The following is a 20,873-nucleotide window of genomic DNA, read 5'->3' as shown; positions in this document are numbered from 1 at the left end:
GTTTAGATTTCAGCTTTCTTAGATATGCTAAATCTGTTACCACCATTCTGCTTTCTAGCTTTCAAATTTTTGTTTCTGTCCTCTCTTTTCCTCATCTTTGTCCTTGGGGGTTATGCCTTTTTAAAAACAACAAAACCCTTTACTGTCACTTTAATGAGCTTTCAAAAGGAATAGGGCTTCATGCCTGTGTTTAATCTGCCATCTTTACGTAGAATCCTGTTTCCTTCATTTCAATCCCATTATGTCTTTCATTCCCTCACCAGCCCTTCCCTCCTTCCCCCCACTCCCCCCGACCCCCACACCCCATCTTTGCCTTTGTTCTCGCCTTCATTTTTTTCTTCCAATGTAGACTCTATGGGATATTATTTTAGGCATTTCCCTCCATATCCTCACTCGTTGTCCTTTTGCTGTGTCTGCCCTCATGACCTTCAACTTTGGCTTACTCTAACATCTACCTTGTCTACTTCTACATCTGTTCTGTTAAAGACTTCGGGAGAAGTATTATGCAGTGTTGTAAATTGGCACCACTGTACATTCATGCTTCCGATCTTAGCTGAGCCCTCAGACCACTCCATATTCTTATACCTGTCCTGAACCACCTCACTTCTGTCAGTATCTGTTCTCAACCATTTCCACTTTCTTCCCTCAGAAAATAGCTCTGCCTCCTCCTTCTGCAAGAAAATCCTGGCTACCAGATACTGATTTCCCCAGCATACTACCCCTACCCATGATTTTATCTTTACTCAGACCCACCTTCAGTTCCTTTTCTCTGGCCTTAGAGGAAGAAGTTTCTGTCCTATTTAGGACCAGTCCCCTCACTCATGTCTTTTACCCCATTCTCCTCTGCCTCCTCTTGTTTCTTTTTTCCAACGCTCTCCAGAATTTTCAGCTTTGCTTTCTACTGCTTCTTTTTCCTACACCTGTAAACACATTGCTTACAGGATAAATTACAAATTCCTAAAGCCCTCAGCCATTTAACCACACTTACCTTATATTTCCCCATTTCCCCAATGCAACCCCATACTCAGCACTCTACAACATAGCTATGTAGAGTTGCTCATAGTTCCCTGACTTCTGCATTCCTTTTTCCAGCTCTGTCCTTTTGCTCTCGCCATTCCTAGCACTTCTTCAGCCAAAGTTAATCCTTTTCTCCCTGTCTAAATACCTGCTCTTCTTTTAAGACTCAGCTCATGTAACACTTCTCTGTGAAACTTCTGACCCTTTTCACACTGGGCAGAATTGAGAATTGACCCTTCTTCCTTTGTGCTCTCCTGTATACTGTAGAGATTTCTAGACACCATCTATAACCTTTATTGCTCTGGACTATAAGTTACACAAGGACAGCAATTGCTATCAGTCAGCCAGGTCAACAGAAAGGAAAGCTAGATGCAGACAAGAGCAAGAACAAAACAAGGACCCACATCTGTCTCACCACCTTCAACCTCATTGCTGTGGGTAATCTGCAAGAGAAGCTGAAGGAGGCTATCTGGCAGGATCTAGAGGAGCTGCAGGACTGGACACTGTTCCATGCCTACTAGGTGAGCGAGCATGTCAGTGACGTCATGTGCAAGTAGCCATAGTACTTGGCACCATCCATCGACCTTCCGAGCATTACAAATGTGGCTGCAGCTTTACTTCTGCCTTCTAAATGTCACACAAAATATCTCCTGTGGCCATCGCTGACTCAGAACCATTCAGAAAAGAGAATTTTGCATAACATAATTCCATCTCAGCTAAGTTAATACATACACAGCCAGCATACCATGTATATGTATAGTCATGCTCTGCTTAATGACAGGGATTCGTTCTGAGAAGTGCATTGTTAGGTGATTTCATTGTTGTGCCAACATCATAGAATGCGCTTACATAAACCTAGATGGTACAGCCTACTACACATCTAGGTTATATGGTATAGCCTATTGCTCCTAGGCTATAAGCTGATACAGAATGTTACTATATAAAACAATAGGAGATTAAATCAAACACAAGAGAAAATGATGCAATCCAGAGACATGGTAAACAGATGTGTGAGCCTGCTGCTGGTGTAACACGGCATACTGTTTTACACAAACTTATATTAGCAGAAAGAGTATACTCTAAGATAATGATAAAAAGTATAGTATAGTAAATATGTAAACCAGTAACATGGTCATTTATTATCATTATCAAGTATTATGTACTGTACATAATTGTATGTGCTATACTTTTATATGATAGACAGCACTGTAGATTTATTTACACCAGCATCACCGCAAACACATGAGTAATGAGTTGTGCTACAACCTTACAATGGCTATGATGTCACTAGGCCATAGGAATTTTTCAGCTTGGTTATAATCTTATGGAACAGCTGTCATATATGTGGTCTGTCATTGACCAAAACATGGCTATGCAGCACATGACTGTTTACTTAAAACAATAACTTTCCATGGTTTTTCGTCCCCTAAGAGACAAAATCCAAACTCCTTAACTTGACATCTAAGAGTCATAGAAGGCTTTCCATGATCTGGCCTCTGGTTGCCTCTCCAGCTTTAATTTTTTACCATTGTATCCTGGGATTGTTGTGTTGTTGTTGTTTTTTTCATTACCTCTTTGCCTTTGTATATGCTAGTTCCTCAATCTGAAATATTCTTTTCCAGCTTTGACTGCCTAGCAAATTTATTCTCATCTTTCAGAACCTACCCAAGCTTTATCCACCCCTGTGAGACCTTATCCTGTGCCTGCTCCCTTAGACAGCTCATTGAATACTCTTCTGTACTAGCTCCCTACATTTTTATATACCACAGTATATTGTAAAATGTTTTTTAACATGTAGTCACCTGGCCAGGCGTGGCTTAGTGGTTGAGCATCGACCTAGGATCCAGGTGATTGGAGTTCAATTCCCCGTCAGGGCACATGCCCGGTTGCGGGCTCGATCAGTGACTCTCTCATCATTGATGTTTCTATCTCTGTCTCTCCCTCTCCTTTCCTCTCTCTGAAATCAATAAAGATATATTTTAAAAACAACAACAACAACATGTAGTCTTCCCTACTAGATTGTGAGCTCCTAAGGAGCTCTGTTTATTTCAGCTCTGTGTCCCCAGTACCAAAGCACAGTACCTGGCTCATGATGGTAATTAGAATAGTTATCACTTAATGAGTGCCCAATATACAACAATTACCAAGTACACACTTTAATTTCTGATCATCCTAATAACTGCAACAGGTAGGTAATATGATAGATCTCGGTGTTTGTTGAATAGAATAAATTAATGAATATATTATCTAAGGTATAAAATTTGCAGTCATGCCCTAGCCAATTTGGCTCAGTGGTTAGAGCATCGGCCTGCGGACTGTAGGGTCCTGGGTTCAAGTGTGGCCAAGGGCATGTACCTCATTTGCATGCTCAATCCCTGGCCCTGTCAGTGCGTGAGCAGGAGGCAACTAATCAATGTGTGCCTCTTTCGCAATGATGTTTCTAGCTCCTCGTTCCACTCTCTCTGAAAAGCAATGGAAAAAATATCCTCAGGTGAGGATTAAAAAAAAAAATTTGCAATCATTTTCTAATTTTCTCTTAAGGGAGTGGAACTTTCTCTGTAAGTGAAATCTCATCTAGAAGCCTAAGATATAAACTTAGAACACAGAGTTATTCTTAGTCAGGCTTCCCTTAGCAGTTCCTAAAGCACCTCCACAAAACTCTAGGACTAATTGAAGCATAATGCTCCGCTTTATAACAGGGAACTGGTATGAAGAAAGATTGTGCCATATTTAGTGGTGAGTTCAGAACTAGAGCCCTGATTCTTTGTCATTGCTCCTTTTCCTACATCAAGCTGCCTTTCAACTTTCATTTAGCTATTAAGCCAGTGATATCACCACAGAATACAGGTGGTCGTTAGTCTCAAGATATTGAATATGCCAGAGACATAGGAGGAGATTTTGTGTTATATACCGCTACCTTTACTTATACATATAACCTGAGACCTACTTTCTTTTTTTAAAAATCCCGAATGTGTTTATTGGGATGGTTCCCCACTCATCTTGATTCTGGGTGCTTTTAGTGCTGCTTCCTTCTGAAGGAGCATCCTCTGGAAGCCTTGCTTTATCCTCACCTGAGGACATGCTTTCATTGATTTGAGAGAGAGAAGAAGGGAGAGAGAGAAATATCGGTGTGAGAGAAACATTGATGGGTTGCCTCTGGTACGAGGTGAACATGCCGTACTCTCCCCCACCAGGGATCAAACCTGCAACCCAGGCATGTGCCCTGACAAGGAATTGAACCCAGGCCCTCTTGGTCCACAGACGATGCCCAATCAACGGAGCCCCACCAGCCAGGGCAAGCATGACATTTCTTAAGGCTGAAACCAAAATGGCAAACTAACATAGACAGCAAATCAGGCAGATGCCTTAATTTGACCTAATATATTCATTTGTTTGTTTATTCAGCAACTAATATTGAACATTTACTCTGTGTGAGATAAGGGCTCAATCTATAAAGATAAATCTCTGCCCTCAGGGAGTTTTTGTGTGTTTTTTAAATATATCTTTATTGATTTCAGAGAGGGAGAGAGAGAGTTGAAACATCAGTGATGAGAGAGTCATTGATCGGCTGCCTCCTGCACGCCCCTGACTGGGGATCGAGCCTGCAACCTTGGCATGTGCCCCAACCAGGAATCAATCACAATCTCCTGGATCCTAGGTCAATGCTCAACCTCTGAGCCACACCTGGCCAGGCTGCCCTCAGGGAGTTTTTAGTCTAGTAGGAGAGAGACAAGTAAATAGGCTGTTATCTTAGTGTATGATAAGTTATCTAATATAGGTGGGCATGAGTGTGAGAATACAAATTTGGGTGAAAGTTTCCTGGAGGAAGTATAACTAGGGAAATCCTGGTGAATAAGTAAATAAAAGTGGGAGTTAGAATTTTACTTTATCTTCTATGCAAAATGGAGTAGCATGTGCCAAATCCTGGAGGAAAGCACGACTACAGCATGGCTTGCAGGAAGTGGGGCAGTTGGAGTACAAGCAGGAAAAGGTTAGTGACAAGATTTGTGGGTAGGAGTGATAGAATAGAAGGTGGCTTGTCAGTGATTTGGTGGCTTATCTGTTTTTGTTTGATGTCTTTAGAAGCCTAAAAGCCTCATAAAGTATGAAATGGGGCTTCTCTAAAGAGAAGATCTTTTCTGTGGTTGGATCAGAGCTGGTATCCACCACCTTGGTCTCCCCAGAGTGGGGTATAGGCAACATGGCTCTTAAAATTTTTCTAATGCCTACTACCTAATAATAGGATAAAACCCATGTTACCTGATTGTGAGCCCCTATTCTCTTTTCTCTTTGCAGGCACCCTAGAATACGTTTCCACACAGGCCTTGTGGACGCCCATCTCTACTGCATGAAAAAATACGTCGTGGACTTCCTGATGGAAAATGAGTAAGAAGGAGGGAGGGTGTTAGACCCACTGGGCTTAAGCTACTGCCTGACTTAGTTAACAGTTTTTTTGTGGGTTTTGTTTTGTTTTGTTTTGTTTTTTTATATGAGGACATTTATTTGGTGAAATTACAGAGGTGCAAGACGTAATTCCTGGAAGACATGAGCTTAGGAAACAAGTTACAGAGGCAAAGGAAGGGCCCTTGGAGCTGGGGAGTGAGGAAGGTAATGGTAACATTGGGGCGGGGCACAGGGAAAGGCAAAGACAAAGGCGCAGGCGTGCTCCCAGGAGGGAGACTTAGTTAACAGTTTTAAACCTTGATAATGTTAGCTAACCAGTTTACATAAATAACAATTTATTTTCATCTTTGTTCTAGAAATGAAATCGTGTTATCAACGTACTGTTATTTTGTCTATACTGCAGAGTCCCCCAATTGTATTTTTGGGGCCTGTGTTATAATAAACCAGAAAAATATTTTATAAAACTAATAGTAACCTATGATGCCTCTTTCTGCACAGCTCCAAGCTGTTCTTGCTTCCTTCTGCAAGGGTGAGCTTCCCTGCTCTAGTGCTCTTTGTCTCCAAGTGGATGTCCTTCCTCATCCAATTATCCTTTAGATGGGCCCTCTTAGCAAAGGGCCAGAGAATTCCCCAAGAGGAGGGAAAAAAGAAGAGCAAGTTTCCCTCTGATTTTGGAAAAGAAGTCCACCTCACTGAGAACTTTCATGAATGCAGAGAAACAAAATTTTGTGCTTTTCTGATTTTGCTTTGAGAACAGAACTGTGGGCTTTAATAATTCCCAGAGACTGTCTGGCAGATCACAGGCCTTGGTTTCCAGAGGGGAAACCTCCTGTTGCAAGGATTTTTGATAAGAAATGCATTTAGAGTCCTCAGAGGAACAGGTGGGGAAAGATTTAATAAGTACATGGGTAACAAGAAGAGCAGCTATTCTCCCTGATGGCTGCTGAATAAGTTTCTGCCTTGAATAATAGCACTGACAGACTGGAAAGCAAGTAGGCTGGTGTGTCACAGCAGCAAGTTTCCTCAGACCAGCTGAGAAATGGAGGCTTAAACCTGAATTTAAATGCCAGCATGCCCTGGGCTGATGGCTTAGATATATAGGAGAAGGGGAATTGTTCCCCTATGCTTCGTATGGTATTTCTTGCAGCACCCTAACCCTCATTCCCCACAACATCTGCTAAACCCTTGTGGGAAGGCCCTTGTAGAGTCAATGGTAAAACAAATCGTTTGGACTCACTGCTTTCCCAGGGATTATAGTTTCTCTATTTTCCCTCCCAGGACACTGTTCCCCTGCTCTCCTCTGACTTATTATTCTGTTTTATCATTCAATCAACAGATACTTATTAAGCATCAGTTATGAGGCAGGCATTGTGCTATGTCAGTTGTAGGAGCAATGGTGAATAAGTGGCATGGACCCTGCCATCATAGAACTTACGGCTAAGCTCCACAGTGAATTTTAGAGGCTCTGCTTTTCAAATAGCAAGGAGACTTACTGCCAAGATTAGAGAGTGTTCCAGGACCCGTTTTCTAGTTACCAGTCTGGGCTATTCGTATTCCAAAAATGAAGTTAACTCTTGGCCATTAAAGGGTTTATTTTTCATTCCCAAATGAATATGAAGTCCTGTGAAATAGGCTCTCCTTGATGTACTGGTGGGGGTGCAATAGTAGAGATCATGATTTTTAAAAACTATTTACTATGGAAAATTTCACACAAATACAAAAGTAGAGAAAGTAATGTAATGAATTCCCATGGATCCATCGCACCGCTTCAAAAATTATCAATTCATGGTCAATCTTGTTTCATATGCGCCACTACCCATCTACCCACTGTCACACCAGATTATTTTAAAGCAAGTCACTATGATATAATTTCATCTGTAATTATTTCAGTTGAATTATCTGTAAATATTTCAGTATGTATCTCTAAAACATAAACAATATTTTTATCTTGTAAACAAAGACCTTAGTACCATTATAACTTTAAAACAACAACAACAACAAAACACCTAACAGTGCTTCCTTAATATTACCAAATGGGATTATAGCTTTTGGTGTCTGGATACAGGATAACAGCATCCTAGCTATAGTAATTCCTTTGTAGCTCATTTGGCCACCACCAGTAGCTCTTTCCACACCTGCCAAGTGTAGTGTAGTTGTATGTCCCTTAAGGACAAGCCTGAATTTGGTGGTTCTGTGGCTTCTAGCCAGAAGCTCTGCCAAACATGACTTTCTCAGAACCTGCTATTATAGAGAATGATTCAGAGCCTCAACTCAAACTGCCTCCCCATTTCAAGATCTGTTAAAGAGACCCTCATCTCTTTCTCCCCATCTACCCTTCACTTCTCAGAGTTGTGGGAATAAAAGTATTATATTGAAAACGGATAAATTTCAATATATTAGGAAAAATGTAAAGACCTAGTAGGACAAATTAGAATGGTACTCAAGGAACATTCTTGATTCTTGGCTGGAATTTCAGTGGAAATTTTGTCTCAAAATTGTGAGAGATAAGATTGAGTAGGTTGGTGGGAGCAGCATGTAGAAGGCCTTGAAAGCTGAGCAGGGAGTTATAGATCTTTAAACAGAATAGTCCCACGTGGAATGAGCAGTGATGTAACCTGGTGGGGGAACATGAACGATTCTGGGTGGGAAAGAGGCTCCTTCAAGGGAAGTAGGAGGCATTTATAATAATCTGGTTATGGAATCATGACTTCTTTAAGGATGGAAAGGAAAAATAAATCTAGGAAATGCAACCTAAGAAAAGACTGCTTTAGCAATCCTTTGTTATTTTTCACTTATGAAAGGTAATCTGTTCTGCCCTGTGCCTTTTTTAGTTGTTTACATGTTAATTCTTCCACCAAAATTCTTTGAAATTAGATACCTACCTGGATTTGTAAGCATTCAATATACAGGGGTGGGCAAAAGTAGATTGACAGTTATGAGTACATGAAACAGTTTACTCTTGTATTATTTATGTATTATTTTCATACAAACAACTGTAAACCTATTTTTGCTCACCTCTATATGTTTGGTGAATGGAAGGAAAGGAGATGTAGTGACAGTTCAAACAGCAGAAGTAATTTGGTACATCAGCAATGAAAAAAGAGATGAGGATTTCTGCAGTTGACTAAGTAAAAAAAAAGTATTCTGTCTTTGCTATGTATCCCAGTTACCTTTCAGAAAAGATTTTACCAGTTTATACTCTGGCACCCTTTGTATGAGAGTAATGATCTCAAAGCACCCTTATTAGTAATGAGAATTATTTTAAATCTGCTAATTTGGGGGTTAAAAATTGCAGCTTGTTTTAATTTTTATTTCTTTAAAAACATTTTTATATTTTTTGAACATTTATATCTACTTAGGATATCAATCTTTTGTCCTATTTGTAGCAATTATTTTCTTTTTAACTTGATGGAGTTGTTTGTTTACTGCTAGTAGTCAAGTCTGTTGTTCTCCTTTGTGATTTCTTATTTCTTAGGAGCTTATAATTTCATGTGATGGGTGTTTCTGGGAAGGCTGTGTATAAGAGGGAAGGGACAGAGTGAGGTTGCCCAGGTCCAGGGCAGTGAGTGGATCCAACTGCTGGTCTTCGGCCCCAAGGTCAAAATGTTCACAATGGTTCACAGTAGCCTGTCCCACTTCTTAGCACAGCTTTGAGCTGCCTCTACTTTGAGTAGGAAACAGGAAGAGTAATTTTGGCCTCCATTATGCTGCTAAGCCAACTGCATTATGAGAACTGACCTGATGTTTCGTGCCAGCAGAGGCAGGTAGGAATTGGCTGGACTGCTTCATGTCCTCTCCTCATATCACTGCCTGATCTCCTTCAAGGGCACTGCCTAAAGGGGCTGTGTGCCAAGACTTGTTTGCTTGCCTCTTGCAGTGACATTTCTGTTTGGTCCATGATGTAAATACCTCTGAAATCCCCCAGCTGTCCATGCTTTGTCATTTCTTCAAAGGGAACTGACTTGTTTTCCACCCGAGGGGGCCAAGGAACATTTGCTACCCACACTGGTTTGATGCATTAAAAGGGAGGAAAAAGGGCTAAAAGTAAATGTGGTTTCATTCTTTCTATTCATATGGAAATTTTTTATCTCCATCAAAGGGTCAGAAGAAAAATGTCATTGAAATTCAATACCAGAGCATCCAGCTTACGCAGAATTTTTCAAAGATGTTTGACTTGATCCTTTAAAAAATGACAAAAACCATGAACTGTGTAGCTCCCGGGTTCATAATTTTGCTTTCCCTCCTCAGTCTCTGCTGCCAGCTTGCCTTCCTACCTACAGAGCTTCTTTGAATGGGGGGTGAGGGGTGGGGGAGAATATATGGCAGCAACCAGATTTATAGAGAGAGCTGTTTTTAGTCCTGTCACTGCTCTCCCTGAGTTCATTCTTTTCATTCCAGGCCTATTTTCACTTCTACTAGAATTATCTTACTGAGAAATAAAACTGATCATGTCATTTTCCTGCTTAAAAACTACCACAAAAGACTTCTATGAACTGGCTCCCTTACTACCTAATCAGCCTCATCTCCTACCCTTCTCCTTAAATTCATAATCAGGCTACTGTCCACTGGATTATGAATTATTTGAAGTTAGAAACTATATTTCCAAGTCCCTACCACAGTTACTGACATATTAATAGATGCTTGTTAAATGCTAAATAAATTAATTAGTGATTTAAAATTCTAACAAGGTCACAGTGTGAGAGAGAAAACTAAACATTATGTGCTTTCATTTCCTTTGCCCGTTATAAATCAAAAGCATATTCACTCTACTAAGGATCAGGTCCCTTCATCCCCGTTACAAATTCCTGTCTCAATAACCATTAGGAAGCACCATCCTTCCTGAGACCCAAAAAACCCAAATGAAGGAGAGCTCCAAACCTCTTGGCCAGAGTTACTTACTGCTTGTAATGTAATGTAATGTAATGTAATGTAATGTAATGTAATGTAATGTAAAAATCGTGCTGGAATTTTTTTGCTTCTGGAAGTTCTTTTACACATTGATCTTTGATCTTATTTTCGGTAAGTACTGCCCTAGACTAATTTGATTACATAAAAGTAAATTGAAATTAACTTTGTTGTAGAAATTCTTTGATAGCCATTGGTAAATAAGTACAACCGTTGTAATATGAGGGAACCCTCTCTTAAGTAGATAGAAGTGTTACCAGATGCCACCAGCTACAGTCTGGCCTGTAGTATGTGGGTTCTTGACTTCATGCAGGAAATATTTCACAATACAAATCCGGGTAATTTTGAGAGTACATTTATTAAAGCTGGGGACAGTGAAACAAAGGAAAGAGGGTAGAAAAAGCAACAGGAGAGAGCCTAGGCAGTGCTCTGCTTTGGATCCCTAGAAATGTTATGTGAAAGAAGGGAGCAAAAGTAGGGCTGCTGTTAGCTCACTGGAAAATCAGACAAAAAGGGGGCCTTGGAGACAGGATCAGGGGGTAAGCCCTGGACGAGTAGCTGCCTACCACTGCTCCCCTGTTTGCAAGTCTTGTGGGGACCCTTAAAATTTAGGAGGAAGTATAAAGTTCATGCCCAAGAAGGGGCATGGGTGTGGTCCAGAGAGAGCCTGCACTGGCTCTTTGTCTTGAGGGGTTTTTTCTTTCTTCTGGGGTGAGAATTTTAGGGCAGGGGATGGGGGCTTCAGTAGAACATTCATTTTCCAGGTACATTTTTAATATGTTGATGCATCAAAATGAGCCGATAGAGGAGTTTGGGATTATTCTTTGGTCTGCTTTACTGTTTAACTTTTATCTTGGGTCTGTCTGACTTTAATGGGGTTTTTGTTCTTTGTTCCCCTGACTTCATCTGTCCCTGGATTTGGCTAGCACAAATGACATTAATTGGGTCTCTGTCCTCTATCTCCTCGCCCAGGATGTTATGTTGTTGTTGTTTTAATATATAATTTTTTTTTTACTTTTTAAATATGTCTATTGATTTCAGAGAGAGGAAGGGAGAGGGAGAGAGAGAAAAATACCAATGATGAGAGAGTCATTGATGCCTCCTGCATGCTCCCTACTGGGGATCAAGTCCGCAACCTGGGCATGTGCCCTGACTGGGAATCGAACCATGATTTCCTGGATCATAGGTCGAGGCTCAACCGCTGAGCCACACTGGCCGGTGGGTGTTATGTATTTAAGTTATGTATTCTCTGGTTAGGGAGGGGAGGTATAAACCATTTGCTTTCAACTGTCCTTGGTTAGGGAAGATAAAGTCTTGCAGTTCACTAGCTGGCTGTAAGTTATTCAAATTGTTTGGCCTTGTTTAATTTTCTTGTCTGTTTCCCCATTCCACTTGCCCAGGAATTTTCCTAGCTTCTTACTATCCTGCCTCAAAAGAATGAAATCTACATGGGAAGTACTTAGTCATTAAATTGTATTTTAAATTTACAGAATCTGAATCAAACCAGTAGAGCAGTTTCATAGAAGCTAAGAAAAAGAGAGACAAGAAACTTAAGAATGGCGTAAAATTGTAGAATTCAATAATTTGCATAAAGATAAAAGAATCTCCCATATCCTCTCTACTGTGAGGAAATACAGAGCAGAAATCTTGTATACAGTCTTTGAATAACACAGCTGTTATTATTAGAAAAAAAGAAAGTCATCACCAAACAGACTAAAGGAGAAAAAGTATGATAAGCTCCATAGATGCAACAACAAAAATTTTAAGTAAAATTTAATACCCATTCATTGATGAAAGCTCTTAACAAATTAGGAATAAAAGAGAACTTCCATAATCTGATAAAGGGTATATACAAAAAAGCCTATAACATGTACCAACTATTAGCTATAAAGCATGAAGCCTAATATCTACACATAGAAGACAGTAAGTGGTAGCTTTGATGATGAAAACAATAACTACAACAATCTCAGTCTAAGTGATAAAATACTAGAAGAATTATTTTTCTTTTTAAAATCAAGAACAGATAAGGATGACTGCTGTCAGTACTTCTATTCAGCATTGTACTGGAGATCTTAGCCAATATGGTAAAAGAGGGAAAATAAAATATATAGGGATTAGAAAGGAAGAAAGAAAATTGTTGTTTTCATAGTTGGTATGATTGTCAGAATTAACAAATACATCACTAGAATTAATAAGATTTTTTAGCAAGGCAATGGGCTATAATGTCAAAATAGAGAATAAGTTGAATTTCTATAAACCAACAACAAGAAGAAAATAATTGTTTAAAAGATAACATTTATAATACCAACAAAAAATATATGACACTTAGGATTATTCTATCAGAAGATAAGCAAGGCCTTTATGGAGAAAGTTTTTTAAACAACTTTTTTCAAAAGATCAGAGCATTCTACCTTCTCATGGGTTATTGCCAATTATGAGTCAAGGCATCATGTTAAAATACACACACACATACACACATGCACACACATACATGCTATGTAGATGGGGCTTTGTGAAAGACTGTTTTCTGCATAGATCACAGGAGTCCCAAATTCAGTATACCACCCTCCTACCTCCAGCCTAAAGCTGATAGAGAACTTAGACCCACTGCTTCTCCAGAACTGCCAAGCTCATGCCAATTTTGATCTCTATCAACCCCAAGGTGGCTTTTCCTTGGATGCACAGAGTTTTTGATCCCTCTAGGATCCAGTCCGATTTCTCATATTTGACCACTCTTTCTTCCTAGGTCAATCACTTCTATCCGGAGTGAACTGATTCCATACCTAGTAAGAAAACAGTTTTCCTCAGCTTCCACACAACAAGGACAAGAAGAAAAAGAGGAAGATCTAAAGAAAAAGGAGCTGAAGTCGTTAGGTCAGTGCCTCGGTTGGTGCAATAAGGTCAGGGTAGCAGCTCCTTTGGAAAGAGTGGCTGGGCAGCTTAACCCAGCCCAAAATGCCTGTCTCAAGGCAACAGATTTTTGTCTGGCTAGGTGGTAAGACAGGCTGGCTGATGCCACTCCCTGAGCTCTGGGTCAGCTTGCCCAAGCAGATCCTGTCGCTGTGGTCTTGAGGGACAGGCTAATCATGCCCCAGGTTCAGTCTCTGACTCATAGCTCTGGTTTGGCTGTGTTCCTCACTAGACTATTTTAACTTTAAATTCTGCCTACCACTTCTCAGTTCCCCTGTTTTCTAGGCTCTGGGCAGCCCCACCTCTGACTAAATTCAGCCTCTTCTGTCAAGGAAAGAAAGGTATACGGTTACAGTCCAACCAAAGGCCAACCAGAGGTCTCCTTTCCAGGGTGTAGGACTGAGGTCTGATTTGTTTGCTCTCATATCCCTGCCTAAAAATATATATTTATCAAGTGAATTATTACCTCTGTGACCTGAGGGAGGGTACTTAGTCTTCTTTTTCTTTTTTTAAACCGGTACATTTTATTTGACCTTAGACAACATACTCCCCAGTTTGTCTCAGTTGTGATATATAGATGGATTTAGATTACTTTTTGTATTCAGTCTTCTGAACCCCAGTTTTCTTATCATAAAATAAGAGACCCCAAGTGATTATTTTAAGAGTTGAAAAACAAGGTCTGTGCTATTTCTGTCCTGGTACAACTACCCGATATGGTAATGGAGGCTAGCCCCACAGTATGGCAGGTTGCTAAAACCTGGACATTTGCTTGTGTTACTTGATGATTTACAAGGGTCACCTATTTTATTTTCCCTAGTAGTGCTTGGTTATTGGTCAAACTTGCTTTAGGACCTCTTTTTAAGCATTTTTGTATCATATAATATTTCAAACGTACAAGAAAGCACATTGCCTCTTTTAATTTTACTTAGTCTTTCAGGTTTTAGTGGGATTTCCCCAGGGTCCATGCTGCATGGGTGAGTTCCAGGGGCAGAGGTGTGAGCTGTGCCCTCTCAAAACTTATTGAGTCTCTGTCATCTCTCTTGTTCACATGCTCGGTTTGGTTGTTTGTTCTGAAGATATTTACAGTTTTATCAAAGAAGCCAATACACTGACCTTTGCTCCCTATGATGGCTGCTGGAATGCCTGTCGAGGAGACAGATGGGAAGACTTATCCAGATCACAGTTGCGCTGCTATGTCCACATAATGAAAGAGGGGCTCTGCCTTCGATTGAGCACCCTGGGACTCTACATAGAAGCAAACAGACAGGTGAGAGGATGGGTTTAGAAGAAAAATTATGGGAGCTCTTTCCCTAGAAACAGACTGAGTCTTTTATATTATTTCTTCATTAGGTAGACAGTGATTCGTTCAGAATCCTTTCATTCCTAAGTTTGAGAAAGACCTGGACTGTCGGGAGACCATTGGGGTACCCAGGTACAGCAACAGTGGCAGCAGAGAGCCTGGTCTATAGAGGCAGAGCCTCTGTGACCCCAAGGAGAGGCTAAGATCTCCAGGAACGCTAATTTATGGCCTCTGGGTTCAGCAGCTTTCCTCTATTCTGCTCAGCATGGGGATATCTACAGTACTTCATAAACAAGCAAATAAATACTGCATAATCATTACTGTGTTGAGGTAAACAGGCACACAGAGGAGGCTTTCCTAAGAAAGTGAACAGAATATAGAGTAGCGAGATGGCGAAGCCTCAAGGAAGGAATGTCTATGAGAGAGAAACGTCTGGAAATAGCATTAGAGGGTAGGGAGTCTTCGTAACCCCTTTTTATAACCCTGAGGTTTATGAGATATGGGGAATGGGTGGCTTCTATTGAAGGGGAAGCAGTGCCATGAAAGACAAGCCAGGCTTTAGTTTAGTTAAGGGGTACAGAGGGGGCAGTGAAGAGGCTGAGGGTTTACGGGAGCTCTTTATTGTGTAGCCGTCACAGGGGGAAGGTTTTAGGAGAGAGGGATGATGCGACCATGAAAAGAAGCACAGAGCAGTAAAGGGTTGAAATGAGAATAGGAAAAGATAGATGGTTGAGGGAACTGCATTAGAGTGGCACTCAAGGGCAACAGGGATGAGATGGTCAAAAGATTAGCCGATTCCTGGTAGAACCTTATGAAAACTGTCAGTGCAGGTGTTAGCCGGGGAGTGGGGTGGAGAGGTCAGGTAGAGTGATTAAAGATGTTGAAAATTGGGATTGGGACTGAGTCCCTGAAGAAAACCTGGCTTGGGAATCTTCAGAACCCACACCATATGGTGGGTATATCCCCAGCCCCAGAGTCCAAGCTGGCCTCATCCTGACTTGGTTATAGGTCCAAGGGAATCCAGGCCAGGGAGTTTATGGGAAATCACGACTAGTCGCTTGTTTACTCCGGGCAATGCTAGATAAGGTTCGCCCCAGTTTAGGGTCAGAGCTATTAGAAAGCTTCCCTAATTTGACTTTTAATTCTCTTTCTTCAATTCTATGACTACAGTCTGTCAGACTGGTCAAAAGCAGGTCCATGGACAGCCTGAGGCTAGAGAGTTATCCTCTGAAGTCCAGCAAGGGCTGTACAGCGGACAGGCCTGAATGGCCTCAGTTGAAGTGTAAAAGAGGAGATCCCAAGGATAGGGACTGAGGGATTCGTACTCCTATTGCCAGTGTAGCCAGTCCTGGCAAGGTCTCCCTCAGCCATGTGGCCACCACACACAGTAGGATATCATATTATTCTGCCCACACTAGAGAATCACAGATAGGCATGCTACCTCTGCCTTCTTAACGGGTCCAGAGCGAAAAAACTCCATACTCAGAACCTTTTCAGTTTTCTCATACTGGTGAGAGAATGGTGGGGACTTTCCCTTCAGCATTTTATTTTGGCTGGTGAAGGACATGGATGCTTTCTCAGGGTCTGTCCTGATTATGGAATTTGTCCAACACTGCTCCCATCTTCACCTCATACATGGCCACAGCGGTTAGGAGATGAGCAAGATCCTAGAATCACTATGGTCAGGACTCAGGATGTTCCTTGCCTTCCTTAGGCCTCCTCTCCCAAGTGCTACCTGGGTATCTCAAAGGTTTATCTCAACACCTCCCAGCTGAGGGACAAGCATTACTTTCAGGGATGATACTCTCAGCTCAAAAACTGAGGGTAAGACCATCTAGAAGCTGCTGCATAAATAACCCATGTCCCAGGGAAAAATGCAGTAGCCTCCTGCTCTGCCTCATCCAGACAGGAAGCTGTGGCTGAAAACTCCCCACATCTCTGGCTGGGCATTGGCTTCTACCTAAGGTGCTTTCAGGTGTTTTCTGGTTTTACTTTAATTACCATACCTCTTTCCTCAAGGTGCCCAAATTGCTGCCTGATCTTTGTCCAGAAGAATCCCTGGTCCATTCATCAGCCCAGATTGTCAACAAACACTTGGTAGGTACTAGCTTGGGCAGGGCAGGTATGGGACAATCTCTGGGTATGTCGAGTCTTGTCCTTGTGAAGCTGAATTAGGCTCTCAAGCCCAGAACCTCATTAGTCCCAGGGAAATCCCAATTGGGTTCTGGTTATAAAATTTCACCTTCCAGCCCTGGCCAGTGTGGCTCAGTTGGTTGGGCGGTGTCCTGTGCACCAACGGGTTGCCAGTTCGTTCCCAGTGAGGGCACATGCCCACATTGTGGGCTCGATCCTCAGTGGGGAGCATACAGGAGGCAGCCAATTGATGTTTTGCTCTCATATCTCTCTCTCTCCCTTCTTCGTGCTGTAAAAATCAATAAAAAATCTTTAAAACAAAATTTATTTTTCACCTTCTAGCCTAGGCACTCTAGAATCTGCCTGGACAGGTATACAAACCCTATAAGGAAGGTCCATTATAATCCTGGAACTCAGACACAGGAGCTCTCCATTTCTCTCCCTCTTCTTACCCCAATTTCAGCACTGTCTTCAAGAGAGCATATCTATATACCCAGGTGCATGAGTGTGTAAGTTTGAGTTGGTTTCAGAGGTATTATGTGACCTTGTGGCCCTGAGAAATACTGATGATGGTTTCTCTTGCTGAAGCATCTCTGGGAAAATATCCTATTAGACCCCAGCTCAAGGGATCTTGGGGGTTAGTTTGCTTTTGGCTGAGATGAATGGACAAGGTTTTATATTTGCCTTTTGCAGGTTGGCGTTGACTGCCTCGTCGGGCCAGATACACAGGTTGGAGAGAAATCATCCATTAAGCACTCAGTCATTGGTTCATCCTGCGTCATAAGAGACAGAGTGACTATCGCCAATTGCCTTCTCATGAACTCAGTCACCGTGGAGGAAGGGTATGTTTCCCTTTGTGCCCACTTGAGACAAGGCCCCTGGTACCCCCTGGAGGCTTTGGGGGCCAGTAGAGCCGAGGAAGGGGCTCTGCTTGGGGAAGGAAAGAAAGAAAAGAGAACGAGGGGGGACTGGCTCTAGGCCCTTTGAGGTCTCAGTTTTGGTTCCGTAGTGAAATGATCTCTGAAATCATTTCCAGCAGCCTTCTCACACTTATGACAATCGTCGTCCTGGAAGAAACTGCCCTCTCTTGCTTTGATATCCTGCTTAATGGGACGGCCTCAGTAGTGAGCCACTGGCAGGGCTGGAATGACACTCTCCTGATATCTAAGGGTCACCTGCCTTATCTCAGTGTCCAGAGCAGCCCTGAAAAAAGACAGAGGCTTAGGAGGAGTAGATGTATAAGCCACACACTGTTTTTGAGGGAGAGTTTCTCTGTTACTAATATGGAGAATATCCCCCCATTTTGAGATACCATACTGTCCTAAAATCTTGATTTATGAACAGCCTATACTTAGAGTAAGAAAACTTGAATGATATGTAGTAGGATTCTTCCTCTCTATGGACCTCATGTATTTTCTTGTATAAAAAGCAAGCATAGGTGATGGCAGAGAGGAAGGATATTACCAATTCAATGGTTTTCAGACTTTAGAAAGGTTTTCAGACTTTTTCTTAAATGTAGTATTTAAAACTGATAAATGCATGGTAGTTTGGAATACAGCAGGGAAGGGGCACTTGTCCTTTCTATAGGATGTGAAGCAGATCTATAAATCAAGTTTTGAAAACCACTGGGCTGGATCAGCCTGAGATTGATTCTAGCTCACGCATCTGTGGCTTTCCCTGTCCAGGAGCTGGTAGGAGGGAAGAATAGGGGAAGACTGCAAGGCTGGCAAACGATGAACTACCTCTCACAGCTGCCATGGTGGGTTGGGAGAAGCATTTTGGGAAGAGGGATAGAACTAAAGGTTAAGCCTTTGCTCTTTAGGAAGAATGACAATGGAAAACGATAGACAGAATTTAGGGAGGAAGTACCATAATAAAAACCAGGACAGTTGGAGACCATAGGGATGTTGGCCTCTAAGATCTGTTGTTCCCCAATCCCACTACCTGACTTGACTTCCAGAACCCTTGCAACCAGCCCTAATGCCTTCAGCCAAAAGTTTGGAAGAATCTTCTCTGGCGAATCCAATCAGCCCAAGAAGAAAAACCTACATTTATTTACATCAGAGATTTCTAACAGCCCAGTCAAATCACCCTGTAGTGACAAATTTTATTATGTGCTTAGAGCTTCCAATCAGCTTTTTTTTCTTTTTTTTTTTTTTTATGTCTTTATTGATTTCAGGGAGAGGAAGGGAGAGAGAGAAAAAAAAACATCAATGATGAGAGAGTCATTGATTGGCTGCCTCCTGCATGCCCCTGACCGGGGATCGAGCCCACAACCCAGGCATGTGCCCTGACCGGGAATCAAACCACAATCTCCTGGATCCTAGGTTGATGCTCAACCTCTGAGCCATGCCCAGCCAGGCTCCAATCAGCTTTTAAGAATTCTCTCCTAAATATAGAGGCATAATCAAAGGTTACCAGAGATCTAAAGAAAGCTTCTATCATGAAAGATAGAGACCACGTCAAACAAATAGAAAAAAGCAACTCAGAAGAAACAGAGGCTCTGCAGGGAGAGAGAAATACTTTCAAGTAACCTGTCATTTCAAAGAACAGAAAAAGAACTTCAGGCAATTAAAAATATGGTAACATATTTCTTATTTTAGAAACATCTCCTCATTTTGATCTTAGCTCAGATTTCACTATTTAAGAAGAAGGCTGACTACCCTATCAGTAGTAACCTGTCCTAATACATTCCATTATGTCAACCTTTGTAGCATTTTATATCCTTTGTAGCATTTTTACTGCCTGGCCTGAAGTACAAATTGGCCCTGGCCAGGTTGCTCGGTTGGTTAGAGCATCATCCCAATACACCAAGGTTGAGGGTTCAATCCCCAGTCAGAGCACATACAAGAAGCAACCAATGAATGCATAAATAAGTGGAGCAACAAAATCTCTCTCTCTCTGTCTCTCTCCTCCCACCCCTGTTCCTCCCTCTCTAAAAAAATAAATAAATAAATAAAAAGAAGAGGAAGTACAGATTGGTAGTTACAAAATAGTCATGGGAATATAAAGTACAGCATAAGGAATATAGTCAATAACATTATAATAACTATGTTGCCAGGTGGGTACTGGAAATATCAGTGGGAACATTTTGTAATATGATTGTCTAACCACTATGCTGTACACCTGCAACTGATACAAAATAATATTGAATGTGAACTAATTTAAAATAAAATTTAAAAAAGAGGTCCTAAACTAAGGCTACAGCAGTGGAGATGGGAAGGAGAACTAATAAGGTGATAATAACTATAAAACATGGTGGCTGCCTAGATATGTGAGGTAAAAGAGTGAGAAATTAAGATGCCTGGGTTTTGCTTGAGCAATAAGGTTTCTCGTGTGCTGTTCACTAAGGTAGGAATCAATACAGGAGGAGCAAGATTTGCAAGGTGGTAGGCAGGGAAATGGTGAGTTCCTCTTGGGACAAGTTGAGTTCATGGCAGGCAGTCTCAATGTGCAGGACTGGAGCTCAGGAAAGAAGCCTGTACAAAGTACAGATTTGGGAGTGGTTGGCATAGAAATGGTAACTGAAGCCATGGGGAGTAGATAAGATCACTCAGGGATAGTGTGTGGCATTAAAAGAAAAGAAACCAAGACAAAATCCTGGGGAACATCAGCAGTTTTAAACATAAAACATGGGATCTAAAGGGACTGACAAAGTGCTCAGGGAAAGGGTGTAAAGGGCAAGGGAGAGGTCAGTTGGTAGGTGAAGCGCACGTTTCTAGTTGGGTAAACGGTAGATGGTGCAATACTCACTGAGATGAGGAAGGGTGAGGGAGGAGCAGGTTTATGGGGATGGAAGGCCTGTGAAGGGCACATGAGGTTGGACGTACCTCATCCAGGTATGTAAAGGTATCTAGTAGCCAGTTTGATTAGAGGTTAAGAGAAAAGGTCAAACCCAGATACCTCTTTCTGAATCACTGTGATCTTTTCTAATTTATTTTCCTGTCTCCATTTTTCTTTCTCTTCCAAATCCTCCCACCATGTAACCCACCATCTAAAGTATGACTTTAGAGTCAGACTGCCAGACTGAGTCCTGGGTCTGTCACTTACTAGTCACTTAGGAAATTGGCTTTGCCTCTTTGTGCCTGATTTTCTCTCTATAAAATGGAGTAAAAACTGAGCTACCTCACAGGTATGTTAGGAGTACAAAGCAAGTTAACAGACATAAAGCCCTTAGAGCAGTACATGGCACATAGAATGTTAG

The 20,873-nt window shown here is 41.6% G+C and overlaps 1 protein-coding gene across 2 annotated transcripts in view; it reads left to right on the top strand.

Moving 5' to 3' along the window:
* The window catches only part of EIF2B3 (eukaryotic translation initiation factor 2B subunit gamma), a 65,729-nt gene that overhangs the window by 32,618 nt on the left and 12,238 nt on the right, over positions 1-20,873 (top strand). For both annotated transcript variants that reach the window (XM_016199252.2, XM_016199250.2), the window contains exons 6-10: positions 5,314-5,403; positions 13,073-13,200; positions 14,313-14,503; positions 16,556-16,633; positions 17,363-17,511. In XM_016199252.2, coding sequence (XP_016054738.2) covers positions 5,314-5,403; positions 13,073-13,200; positions 14,313-14,503; positions 16,556-16,633; positions 17,363-17,511 — 636 coding nt within the window. The remainder of the gene's footprint in view (positions 1-5,313; positions 5,404-13,072; positions 13,201-14,312; positions 14,504-16,555; positions 16,634-17,362; positions 17,512-20,873) is intronic.

The sequence above is a fragment of the Miniopterus natalensis genome, chromosome 9 (assembly GCF_054644295.1).
Source record: "Miniopterus natalensis isolate mMinNat1 chromosome 9, mMinNat1.hap1, whole genome shotgun sequence".
Taxonomy (NCBI): domain Eukaryota; kingdom Metazoa; phylum Chordata; class Mammalia; order Chiroptera; family Miniopteridae; genus Miniopterus; species Miniopterus natalensis.
Note: the sequence above shows the minus strand (reverse complement) of the source record. Positions and strands in the feature narration are given on the sequence as shown.